Source organism: Hippopotamus amphibius, chromosome 7 (genome assembly GCF_030028045.1).
Source record: "Hippopotamus amphibius kiboko isolate mHipAmp2 chromosome 7, mHipAmp2.hap2, whole genome shotgun sequence".
Classification (NCBI taxonomy): Eukaryota; Metazoa; Chordata; class Mammalia; order Artiodactyla; family Hippopotamidae; genus Hippopotamus; species Hippopotamus amphibius.
This window is the reverse complement of record NC_080192.1, coordinates 126,409,129-126,423,068: the sequence shown is the minus strand read 5'-3', so window position 1 is coordinate 126,423,068 and position 13,940 is coordinate 126,409,129. Positions and strand designations below refer to the sequence as shown.

At 34.2% G+C, this 13,940-nt stretch overlaps 1 protein-coding gene across 2 annotated transcripts in view; it reads left to right on the top strand.

Moving 5' to 3' along the window:
- Positions 1–8,982, top strand: part of PPP1CB (protein phosphatase 1 catalytic subunit beta) — a 39,422-nt gene extending 30,440 nt beyond the window's left edge. For both annotated transcript variants that reach the window (XM_057742736.1, XM_057742737.1), the window contains exons 7-9: positions 2,245–2,396; positions 5,037–5,171; positions 7,169–8,982. In XM_057742736.1, coding sequence (XP_057598719.1) covers positions 2,245–2,396; positions 5,037–5,171; positions 7,169–7,273 — 392 coding nt within the window. In that variant the 3' untranslated portion in view covers positions 7,274–8,982. The remainder of the gene's footprint in view (positions 1–2,244; positions 2,397–5,036; positions 5,172–7,168) is intronic.
- Positions 8,983–13,940: the final 4,958 nt, after the last annotated feature.

Here is a 13,940-nt window from a genome sequence, read left to right as displayed (position 1 = left end):
GACATAAATGAGTTTCAAGGGTGGCACGTTAGGGTTCTCTTTGCATCATATTTTAATGGGAAGTTTCTGAGATACTAAAAATGGTCATTTTGAGCTTTCATGTTCTCTGTAATCTTTACAAATTTAATTTATAAGTTATATTTTTTGAAACAATAGACTAATGATTTTAATGCTTATGCATTAGGGATTGGATTATAAACATTGAACCTTGACTCTCAGATTCTCGTCTTTATTCCATTAGGATTGAAGAATGCCACGTTGTTGCTGCTATGATTATTTGATTTTATATGCATCCAGGCTGTTGAATTTCCATATAATTCCAAAAGCAACTACATTCTAGTCTTATTGTCACATTAAAATTATAGAATAATATCTTGATTTCCTCACTGCTGCTTCTGTGGAAACAGACTGGAAAGTGTGAGCATTATAGAGCAGTGTGTGTGTGTGTATTTAAAGAATCAGCTTCTGACTCTTTAGAAACCCAAAAGAGCTTGTAAATTGAGACCATCCCAATGGATTTTGTATGCTGGTGGATTTCTTAAAACATGACAGGAGCTTAGGAAATAATGATAGAGATTAAGCGTACATTGCCACCATTTCTACAGGGTGTTTTAGATACTTCCCCTATCAAGATAAGCTATACTGTGACTCAAAATGAAGATCTCCTTTCGTGATAAGCTATATTATGAGGTATACGGATTATCAAAAAAAACTTTAAAGCTGACTCATTCTACAGCAGTCTTCCCTTAGCACCATAGTTCTTAGAAAACTAATTTAATAGCATCATCACAACATCTACCCTATCTTAATCTTATTACAATTTGACTTTTACTCCGTTTCTTCCTCTCAACCATCAAGATACTGCTTTCATTAAGGTCTGATGATCTAATTGTAAAGAGCATTTTTTGGTTTTTATACTAATCTAGTTGTTCATGGTACTTGAAACTTAACCATTTGCTGCTTCTAGATAATTCTTACCCTTTCGGAAGATGCTGCTATTCTGATCTCTTCCTTTTGTTTTGGCTATTCCTTCCTAATACTTTTTGCTCATTCCTTCTTTGCCTGCTTATTAAATGCTTGATTCCTCAGAGTTCATTTACTGGTCTTCTTACTTTACATTCCCAAGATGGTCTCAGTCCCCTCTGATTTACACTAGTATGAAGATAACTTAGATAAATATTTTTAGCTCTGACCTCTCTTTTTTAAGCCCAAAACATTCTAAAGTCAAGGATCTGATCTGATTTTGTTCGTCCATACTTTATTTAATTTTATTTTTTATTTATTTATTTATTTATTTATTTATTGGCCGTGTTGGGTCTTCGTTGCTGCACATGGGCTTTCTCTAGTTGCTGCAAGTAGGGGCTACACTTCATTTTGGTGCGTGGGCTCCTCATTGTGGTGGCTTCTCTAGTTGCGGACACAGGCTCTAGGCGCACAGGCTTCAATGGTTGCAGCACACGGGCTCAATAGTTGTGGCTCACGGGCTTAGTTGTTTTGCAGCATGTGGGATCTCCCTGGGGCAGGACTCAAACCCATGTCTCCTGCATTGGGCAGGCAGATTCTTAACCACTGCGCCACCTAGGAAGTCCCCGTCCATACTTTATTTAAATCCTCCAGGCCTTTGTAGAAAATGTTTTCTTCCCTCAAATTGATCTCTAGATCAAATGTAGTTCCATTGAAATCTCAGTTGGGCTCACAGAATAAGGCAAACTGATTCAGAGGATTATATTTGGAAGAACAAAGGATTAAAAGTAACCAAGACAATCCTGAAGAATATTAAGTGAGGGTAGGCCTACCAAATAGATTTATTTAAAAACTATAATGTGTTATTGGCTCACTGATAAAGTATATTAATGGAATAGACTGCAGCACCAGAAACAGGATTGTTAGCTCTGTAAGGAAAGGATGAACTCTTCAGGAAATGCTGCTGAGTCAGTTGGTTATCTATACAGAGAAACTGTAGACAACAGATGAGCAACCTGTTCCAGTATCATATGCTTTAGAGTGTGCCATGCACATGTGTCTTATCTGTGGAAAGGGTTGGAGAGTACTGCCTTAAAGCCAGGCTGTGTTGTATTTGCATGGCTACTTTGACAAAAAATGGCCAAATTTGATAGGCTGGGATACTAGGGGGCAAGTGATTGTTACTGTTTGTTAAAGGGTAAGAGGACAGGAGAAGAAATGTGATGTAGATATACTTTATTTTATAAATTTTGTTTTTCATTGCTGTGTTTTTATTTAAAGGGTTGCTGTGTGATTTGCTATGGTCTGACCCAGATAAGGATGTGCAAGGTTGGGGAGAAAATGATCGTGGTGTTTCCTTCACTTTTGGAGCTGATGTAGTCAGTAAATTTCTGAATCGTCATGATTTAGACTTGATTTGTCGAGCTCATCAGGTATGAAATACAAAACTTTTGGATGTTTTGATGTTTATTAACTTCACTCAGGTCTACTCCTTTTATTTTTTAAGAAAATTGAGGTCCAAGAAAGCTAATTATACAAGGAAAGTAGTAGAAGAGGTAAAGCCTATATATACCTTGATCTCAAAATTAACAGTGTAATGATTAGTTAACCCTTTCTTATTCTCTAAGAGGAAAGGTTTCAAAGGAATATATTTTTGTCTTGTACTGCAATACTAGCAAATTTTTCAGTTCTTGTCTGAAGCTTTCTAGAAATATTTGATCCCATTTTAATATGATAGTTACATATTATAGATTAAAAATCAAGTGAATTGTGTGGATTTTGATAAGAGTAAACCACACTGTAAAAAGACATTGGGGAAATTTGATTACAGACTGCCTGTTAGATATCAAGGAGTCATTGTTAATTGTTTTAGCTGTGATGATACATATTGCTATGTAAGAAGAATGTCCATATTTTTCCAAATGGATGCTCAGGTATGTAGGGGTAAAATGATGTGTCTAGGATTTCTTTTAAAATACAACAGCAGAGAAAAGTGGGGGCGGGTAAATGAAATAAATGTAGCAGTGTCTTGTTAATTATTGAATCAGGGTGGTGAGTAGATGGGAGTACAACTTAGGTTTATTTGGGGTTTCTTCGTCCTTCACCAATAGATTGTACAGTCTTTAAGGAGGGAATTGTGACTTGCTGGCCTTTGAATATCCATTGCCTTGTGAACTTACTGATGAACTTATTGACATATTGTAACATGTAGTTAGTGTTTGTTGAATAAAATAATTAACAAAAGCTTATTTTAACAATTTAATATATCAAGTCCTCATGCTCTAGAACATAATTAATTTGAAATACATTAAAAAGCATTTTTTAATCTTTTTTATCTACCTTTTAAAGCATTTGTAATTTGTAAATATAATATTTAAAGATTCCTTGTTATTTTTTTGTTAAGGCAAAATTTGTTAAGGTAATTATATGCTGTTCCACAATACTCCCCTTTTTTCTATGGCTTTGCTCCCTGTAACCCTTGACTCCTTCTACCTCTTTATGTGATGCTGTGTGATAACAGAGATAACAGGCTTCTCATTTTCTGCATGTATTGTGTATCATGTGCCTTTGTTCTATTAAAATTTCCTAGTTCGGTTGAATGAAGTTATGTCCCCAAATCCTTTGCTTTTGGCAAAGTTGCCTTTTAATCAGTGAACATTGTATTTATAATTTAGGTAATTAAAATATCTTCCACAAGATGACAGGGCAGAGTTGCTGAGTTTCCTAATAAAATACCCACTGATAATTTTTTCATCTATAGATCTCCATTCGTCTTTTCAAAAATAAGTGATTTTTTTAAGAACTTTTATTGAGATATAATTGATATACAGTAAACTGCATATATTTAAAGTGTACCATTTGATTTTTTTTTTCTTATTAGTAATGTATATATGGCAATCCCAATCTCCCAGTTCATCCCACCCAGTAGGTGATGATTTTTAAAAGTCAGGTTACTGAACTATCTTAGTTTACATGATCTTTTTCTAGACACCTCCAAAATCCTGTTCTGCTTATTTTCAAACATTGTCTCTAAAATTAAGAGACTTATGATGCGAAACAACACAAACTACAAATATTTCCTTTTTTAAAACCTTATTCTTTTAGTAAATATGTGAATAAGTAAGCAAATGAATGAGGAAACTAAGAACTAAAAGGACATACTGAGTACCAAGCAGTATGCTGAGCTGGAGTAGATAAGGTAGACAAGGTCTTAACAGAAAAGGTAAATATCTAAATTTTACCATGAGGTAATAATAACAGGAACATGTACCTGATACTGAAGTAGGAATTATATAAAAATGTAAATGACTGTGGAAGTGCTTTCTCCAAGTATTGTAGGATAATATTGCTTAATCAAAGAATACCTAAAAGACTTCAAAAAGTATTCTTGCCTGCTCTAAATAAATAGAAAATATTTACGTCATTGCCTTTCATATCTGTAAATCTGAGAAACATAAATTGTTTAATTCACTCAGGAATTGACAATAGATTCTAGAAATCGTGTTAAATCATCAAGGAAAAGAGTTATCCACATAAAAGTGTAATCTATAGGCAGCTAATTTTTAGTAGCATGATCTATGTAAATTAAGCTCAACTTAGTAAAATTTTCAATATGTAGCTGTGTAATACTAATAGGAAATTAGAAACTAACAAGAAAAATGTTCTTAACATAATCTATTTTTCATTGTCTGGTTATTGTTCATCCAATTAAGGATTCTATAGTTGGACTAGAATGCTGCAATCTCAGCAGTACTTGGTAACCCAGCTCCCTTTAGACACTACACTTGTTAGCATATGGAGAGCCTTGAACATTGTATAATTTTTAAAGTTTTTAGTAATCATAAATTTATTATTTCATTTAAGCTAAATCCTTGCCATTATAGAAAAGGAAAGCTAATTTTAATATTCTGAGGCAAGTTTAAGAGTAAAAATCAGGCTTCCAAAACAAAACAGCGTTTTGGTTTTTTTTTTCAGGTATTTGTCACATTAATCTTAATTAGTATCGATGGTTGAGAATTTTTAAAAAACACATACGTAAGTGTGCTTTTTTCTTTTGACTTTTCTTTTGCCAGGTGGTAGAAGATGGATATGAATTCTTTGCTAAGCGACAATTGGTAACCCTATTTTCAGCCCCAAATTACTGTGGCGAGTTTGATAATGCTGGTGGAATGATGAGTGTGGATGAAACTTTGATGTGTTCATTTCAGGTATGATGTAATATATAAATTTTTAACAGCTAGAAGTCTGTCTCTTTTTGTTTAATTGAAGTATGGTTGATTTACAGTGTTAGTTTCTGGTGTAAAGCGAAGTGATGAAATGTTTTAGGAAACCTAACTCATGTCAGTCATTCTTGATGCAGATGTTTAAATTGTTAAATTCCTGTATGAATCCTTAGATAGTGGCTTAACCTGCTAAAAAAAATCTATATTCGGTGAATAATTTAAATTTTGTTTTCTTTTGCAAGATGAGCAGGTGGGATGGGTGTTGAGTGGAAAGAGTTATATTATGAACTCCAATAAAAAGAGACCAGCTTTAGCTTTAGTGTGCTGCTTAAAATCATTCTTGTTCATGAACTAAAATAACTTTATTACTTAGCTTTTTGCAAAGGTTATTTTATGTCCTTAACATCACATACTGTATTTCTCTTTTTAAATGTAGAAGGGGTTTCTGTTTCTATCAGTTAATACAATTGAATGCTGAATGTTTGATTTCTCATTTACAGTTTAAACGTAGTCACCAGGCCTTATCCTTCAACAGTTGCTGTAATAGAGTTGTATTAATATATTTCCTCCCCCCCGCCCCTGCACTGAGGCACTATGATGCTCTGAATAAGAATACTTATAAGTCTTTCCTACACATTTTTTATGTAAATACTGAAATTCTCTACCTAAAAAATGTAGGTTAAAGCTCTGTTTACACCAACAAACAATAAATATAATTTTTAAATGTCAGATAGTAAAAGTTACTGGTGAGGATGTGGAGAAGTTGCAACCTTATACGTTGATAGTGGGAATGGAACATGGTGCAGCTGCTTTGCAGAGCAGTTTGGCAATTCCTCAAAAAGTTAATTATAGAGTTTCTATATGACCCAGCAGTTCTACTCCTAGGTATATACCTGAAAGAATTGAAAACAGGTACTCAAATACATGTATATGCATATTCATAGGCGCATTATTTATAACAGCCAAAGCTAGAGACAACCCAAATGGCCATCAGCTAAAGAACGAATGAACAAAATGTGGAATATCCATAAAATGCGTATTGTTTGGCAATTGAAAGTAATGAAGTACTGGGACTTCCTTGGCTTCCCAGTGGTTAGGGCTCCGTGCTCTGACTGCCAAGGGTCCAGGTTTGATCCCTGGTCAGTGAAAAGTAATGATGGACTAATACCTGCAACAACATCAGAGTCATTATCTTAGTGAAAGAAGCCAGTCACAAAAGACCACATGTATTGTTTTGTTTATTTAAAATAGCCAGAAAAGACAAATCAATAGAGAAAGCAGTGATTGCTTGCGGTTGAAGGAGGTTAGGGGAATGGTGAATGGAATTGGGGAGTGATTGCTTTTGGGACAAGGTTTCTTCCTGGGGTGATAAAAATGTTCTAATGTTAGGTAATGGCAGTGGTTGTATAGCTGTAAATATATTCAAAATTGTTGATTTATTACATTTTAAATAGGTGAACTTTATGATATGTAATATATATAGCTTTTTTTAAATAAAATATCTGTGTACCCATAATAAATTAAGATCTGAAGAGTTTGACTAACCTCTAAATAAATAGTAAAGAATTATGTTGAGAACCTAGGTCTTTTGACTCTTAAACTAGTGTTCTTTCTTCATCATAGAGATAACACTAGTTCAAAATTTATATATTGATACTTAAGTCTAAGGATTGGGTAGTTGATGGAATTTGTGTACTGAGCTTTTGTACAGCAGAAAATAACACAACATTGTATAGCAATTATACTCCAATAAAAAATTTAATTAAAATAAAAATTTTAAATTGTCAGTGGAATGACCAGTAATAGCAATATTTAGACATTTGTGCTCTTTAAACATGAGAAATGTTTGTGGAACTTGGCTGTTTTTTCCTACAGTTTTATAATTGATGTTTTTTATTGAAAAGCCCATTATTGTAACAATAACTTCCTTAAACTTATTGTACTTGAAAAAATAACATTGTTACTAAATTATTTACTTTAAGATACTGAAACCATCTGAAAAGAAAGCTAAGTACCAATATGGTGGACTGAATTCAGGACGCCCCGTCACTCCACCTCGAACAGCTAATCCACCGAAGAAAAGGTGAAGAAAGGAACTCTGTAAAGAAACCATCAGATTTGTTAAGGACATACTTCATAATATATAAGTGTGCACTGTAAAACCATCCAGCCATTTGACACCCTTTATGATGTCACACCTTTAACTTAAGGAGACGGGTAAAGGATCTTAAATTTTTTTCTAATAGAAAGATGTGCTACACTGTATTGTAATAAGTATACTCTGTTATAATATTCAACAAAGTTAAATCCAAATTCAGAATTACCCATTAAAGTTACATCTTCACGTATCACAGTTTTTAAAGTTGAGAAGCATCCCAGTTAAATTAGATGTGATAGTTAAACCAGATGAAAGCATGATGATCCATCTGTGTAATGTGGTTTTAGTGTTGCTTGGTTGTTTAATTATTTTGGGCTTGTTTTGTTTTGTTTGTTTTTGCTAAAATAATGGCAAATTCTTTAAATTTTTTCCCAAACATTTTAAAAAGTGAAATGTGGGAAGAGCTTTAAAGACATTCATCAACTATTAATTTTCCATTGCTTATTTACTTATGTACCTGTTTTATCTTACTAAGAAAACTTATGCCTCATTACAGTAAAAAGGAATTTTAGAGATATTTTTTAAAAATATGCAAACTGTCCAATTGAGTGATTTAATCAGTTTGGGCAAATGTTACAGCTGATAGTGAATATTTTGCTTTATACAAAATTGCCACTGATTTGGATTTGTGCACTCTAATTTTAACTTATTGATGCTCTATTGTGCAGTAGCGTTTTCATTTAACTTTAAGATAAGGCTCATTTAGTATACCCAACTAGTTGGTAATGTGATTATGTGGTACCTTGGCTTTAGGTTTTGATTCGCACGAAACACCTTTTTGGCATGCTTAACTTTCTGGTAACACTTTCACCTGCATTGGTTTTGTTTTTTGGTTTTTTGTTGTTGTTGTTTGTTGTTGTTGTTGTTTGTTTTTAGATCCACAGAACATGAGAATCCTTTTTTGACAAGCCTTGGAAAGCTGACACTATCTCTTTTTCCTCCCTCTGTACGAAGGATGTATTTAAATGAATGCTGGTCAGTGGGACACTTGTCAACTATGGGTATTGGGTGCTTGACTGTCTAATATTGCCATGTGAATGTTGTATACGATTGTAAGGCTTACGTCACTAAAGATTTTTATTCTGATTTTTCATGATCAAAATTCATATGATATTGTATAGACATGCTTTGTAGTGAACTATAGTAGCAATAATTTCTGTACATGATCAAGGGTTTATTGCAGCATTTCTTTTCCTGTTCTCTCTTTTTTTTTTAAAGGGTAGTATTAACAAATGACAGGAGTAGAAAAGTCAACATAAAGATTTTAGAAGGAGAACTTACAAGACACAGATTTGTGATGCTTTGGATGCAGCACTTTCGGATGTGATTCTAAAAGCTTTTATTGAGCATTGTCAAATTTGTAAGCTTCATAGGGATGGACATCATATTTATAAATGCCCATAAGTGCTACCATAGATGTGAAATTCTTGACCTTAATATCGTCTTTGAAAATGTTAAATTGAGAATTCTGTTAACTTACGTTTTAAGAATTGGCGTATTGTATTACTGCAAGAGATTTGATTTTCAGCACAGTGCAACGTTCTTTCAAATGCATATGTCTTTTTTTTTCTAATTCCATTTTGTTTTAAAGCACATTTTAAATGTAGTTTTCTCATTTAGTAAAAGTTGTCTAATTGATATGAAGCCTGGCTGGTTATTTTATTCCTTTTTTTTTTCCCCTTTGAGGAAAAATGATCCCCTTTCCCCAATGAGACATTTAAACATATTTTATTCAAATAGATTTTAATGTCTTTGACACATACTGAATTGGTTCTTTTTAAAAATTGTCCAAGTACTGCATATGATGAATTACGTTAGGTCACACAGACTTTTTATCTAATGTGATTTAAATAGCTTCCTAACTGAAGAGTAAGTTGAGCAATTTTTAATAGAATTTTAGATATACTCTTAGTAGTCATAGTGTGAAGAGGGTCTAGAAAATAAGCCTTTGGCAGGAGACAGGGCAGTCTTTTATTTAATCTTAGTATTAGTTAAAACACATTAATTTGGATCCTACATTCTGGGTTTTTGTAGTAGTTTAGCCAGGTCAGTACTGAATATGAAAAAAATACTAATTAAGCAAATTAATATTGGTCACTGAACTTGAAGAATGAAAATTTATCATCTTTTGAAATTATTTAAGCGGTCTTAAAATACTTTAACAGCTTCTATTCATATAATGTGTTCATTACAAATATTATTTGCTTGGTAACACTGCTACTTGAAATAAATAAAACTTTATGTTTCTTAGGAGAAAAATATCCTGTAATTCTAGTGTCACTAATTTCTGTTGTTGTTCCCTGTCACTAGTTTATACCATTTTTCCTCTCTGCTTTTTAGTAATTTTCTATATTCAGATTTATCTTTATTATAAATGTCATGACATTCAAAGTCATTAAACACACTGGATAATGGTGATAATGTGATGGATCACATGATGGTCAGTTTCTCTTCTTGAATGGGAAGAATCAGCTACAAATTGCATTTGAAGCTTTAACAGTCATTATTTTAATTTTGTCAGGGACCAGTTTTAATCATGATCAGCGGGACAGGTTTGTTCAAAATGTTGAGTCAAAATACCCGCAAGCGGAATTTTAAAGTTTAAAAGGTGGATAGTTGGGAATGTAAGTGTGTTCAGAAGTTATAATAGGCCTTTCAAAAAAAATTCATCTAAGGGAAAACCAGGAGCATCTTGAGATGTGTCCCTTAAAAGTGTATAAAAGTGTATTATGTTGAGCCAAGGAACTTAAATATATCTCCATTTATAAGTGCAGGTACATTCCTGTGTCTCCTTGGCAACTGTAACTTTCAAACCAAAAGAACAATTTTTTTTTTCTTACATCTTTACTCTAAAAATGTGTTTAGAGAAGGAAAATAGGCTTACTCTACTCTTGCTGCCGGGACTTAATCACCTCTTCTCTTCCTTGTAAATCCATCCCTGAATAAAAGCTGTGCCTGAGAAGATACTTAATAGCCAGACTATACCAGTGGCCTCACATAGAAATACTATGTCCCTTTTTTGCTAATAGATTTTAATGTTTTATAATTTCCCTAAACAGCTAAAAACTGGTTAAAAGGAATTTAAAGTGACAGCATACCTTTCAAAATCAACAACAGTTAAATAAGTCATAAATTGATTCCATGTAAGTATACACCTAAACTTTTATCTTTATTCTCTTTATAATGTTTCAACAAAAGTGAAATTAAGATACAGTGTAGACATTTTGATCTCTTGTTCAGTTTTACATGTACTTTTGAATGCCAGAATTTCTAAATCGATCCCGATTAGAAAATTTTTGAAGTCAAAACTTCCTTCAGCTACCACCTCTTATATTGATTGACTTATTAAATCATGAACTTCTTTAATTTCTCATTGTTATTTTCTTTCTTTCTTGTACAGGTTGCCAGTGTTTTATTAAACCTTGTTTTTACAAAAGTGGCCATAAATCTTTGCTTTTTTCCTCTTAGGGATCTTTGCCACCTAATGTGATTACAAAATCTTACTTGTTACCCACATTGTTTTGGGTATCAGTAGAGTGGAAGATTACAAATGTGTTGTGAATCATGTGTTGTTTGTATGTGAAAAACAAATGAGAACTGCCTGAAGCTCATAGATTCAGCATTTCTTTGATTCTGTGTACAAAAAGGTGGGAACCTAAGGTCTATCCCTGGAGGCTTTCAGTCAAGCCTGGCCTGGGCTCACCAAGTAAGAGGTGTTTTAATTTCTGCAGCTTCCTAAATCTGAGTAATTCAGTAGATGTACGGGCCAAAATTCTTCCCAAGAGAGCAGTGACACCACAACTAAACATCTGAGGCTATCAGATTATTACACCAATTATAATTATTATTACAGTTATTACAATAGTGTGCCTTTTAGCACACTAATTTATAGTCTAGCATGTATAAACACTGATTATTGACAAAGTCACAAAGGCAGTACAACAGGAAGGAAGTAGTCCAGAGAAGTCCTTAATGTATGTAATAAGTCTAATTGGAATAACTTTTGTCTTAAATCCCCTAGTGTATTTCTTGGGAAAAAAGAGCCAAGGAAGCAAAACCAGGGTGTTGAAACTTTTTATATCCAGCTACTTCCAGTGTGTAATTCTCAAACTGGTATTGGCACAGTTTTTGAAAATGATGTCACTTACCAACAGGTTATTAACAGACTGACACCTATTCTACCATTCTTGGGGTAAACATGAGCTCTATCTCTCTAGCTCTCTTAGTGCAGTAAGAATTCCTGAGAAGGCAGGTATGAGGGGCGGAGTCACTTGACAAATGATATTCTGGTAGAACTCAGGAAACTACCCAATTTACCAAATTAAAAATTAATAACCTACTTCAATACCTCAGGAAAACTTATGTGAGGCCCAGGGTCCCATTCTCTGTTATGTGTCTGTTATGCAGTATGTGCCTTAAGTTTTAGAAACAAATCCCTGTCTCCCAAGATAATTGCCTCAGCTTTTGTAACCCATCTCTAGCTGGGGCCTGGTAACACCACTGAAATTAATTTGATAATATCAGATATCTAGGTTAGATGCTTTCTGTTGCTGTACTGTAAAGCCTGTTTTTAGTGAGAGATCCTAATCTTATATTGAGTACCCTAAACTCTTTGGGTATCCTCACTGACACATTAACACAAATTGTGATCTATTCCATTTTTGAAAGAAAATTATTTGCTGTACAGATCCATTAATATGTTGGGCATTCCTTCAAAAAGTTGTTCTGTTTGGTCCTTAGAAGCCTTTGGGTCTAGATCACTCAAATTGTATGTGACTAGAAGGTAAGCTCATATAGATGGAGATTTTTGTCTCTTCCTCGCTGGTGTGTCCAGCTTCTAGAGTAGTGCCTGACAAACGGTTTAATGAATGGCAAATGAGTTTCCAAAATTACTATTACAACTACAATTTTGACACTTTGACCTTTTGGAGAAATTAGCCCAAAATAATAGTTTTTTTATTTATCCTCATCTAACTGCTTTTTTGTCTCATAAGAATGCTGGAGTAGTCTCAAGAAAATTGATCTGGGTCTGTAGGGCAAAAACAGTTTGTTGTCAAAACTATAATCCTTATTTGGTAAAATACTGGTAAATATGAGAAGTCAGTGTTGAGTTAGTTGAAGGAACATTTCTCAGCTAGCTGCTGACAGGCACGCTGGGGATGTTGCCCCCTGTTCAGAATCAAACTTTCCAAGATCCTTATGGTTACTTCCTTGCCTCCCCTTTGCTATAGTTTATTTAGGTTCTGTTTTATTGACCTTAAAGTCATCTGTGTTGTGAGTCACTTCAAACATTTTTAGGAAAGTGAGATAGTTTGTATAACGTTTTGTCTTTCAGAAGTCACCTAGTAAATATGAAAACTTAAAATCAGGAATCAAAACTTGAAAGTGGAGAAGCTGTTGCCTCAATTTAATAAATAAGGATTATGTCATAGGCAGAAGCAAGAATGGGGAGAAATCAAGAAAGATGTTCATTAATGAGCAAAAAAGTGAGGGACAGTGGAGTAAACTATCCTAGAGAGAAATTTAATACAGTCCTTCTATCTTACTGTTCTATCCTAATACTTCTGAAGAGTTTTTATCTCTACCATATAAAAGAGCAGTCAGCCTGGATGCATTCTTGGTCACAGTGCAAAATCCCAGAAAGGGCATTTTGCCTAGCCTGAATCAAGGGCCGGCCCTTATGACTCCAGTGAGTGAGGAAGGAGACAGATGATACTGCATGAATGTAGCTGCTACCCTACACCCAAGTGGTTTGGGAGGTTGAGTAGAACATTTCCTAGAAGAGGCATGCTGAAAATAAAGCTGTCCTCTACAATACACCTTAAAAGATAATCTGGGGATTTCCCTGGTGGTACAGTGATTAAGACTCTGCCTGCTAAGGCAGGGGACACGGGTTCAATCCCTGGTCTGGGAAGATCCACATGCCGTGGAGCACATAAGCCCGTGTGCCACAACTACTGAGCCTGTGCTTTAGAGCCCGTGCTCTGTAACAAGAGAAGCCACAGCAATGAGAAGCCTGCACATCAACAAAGAGAAGCCCCCGCTTGCCGCAACTAGAGGAAGTCCACATGCAGCAACAAAAACCAAGCACAGCCATAAATTAATTAATCTGGTCACAAAAAGTCTGACAATATGACGTTGGCAAGATGTAAACCACTGGAGACTCTTAAAATTGGTACAACTACCTGGGAAATGAATTTAGCATTTCATTATCTTGTATACAATCAGTAATCTTGTATGGTTGAAAATGTGCATACTCTAAAACCCTTCAGTTTCGCTTTAAAGCATTTATAGAAAAACTACATGTGTGCACTAGGGGCATGCATATGTAAACAGAAGTACTGTAGTATTAAAAATATTTGACTTTAATACATGGGTACTGACCAGTCAGACCAACTAATCAGAGCCTGTGCAAGCTATAAATAACTAGTTTGGTTTTACAGAGGCATAGCAGCTGATAGCCAGGTCTGTGTATGGGAATACTCACAGCATTCATAGCAAAAAGTAACCCAAATGACTTGACAAGAGCATTGATTCATTATGGTATTTTATAGAACAATCCTGTACAGGAATGAAAATGATTCACTGTCATACAT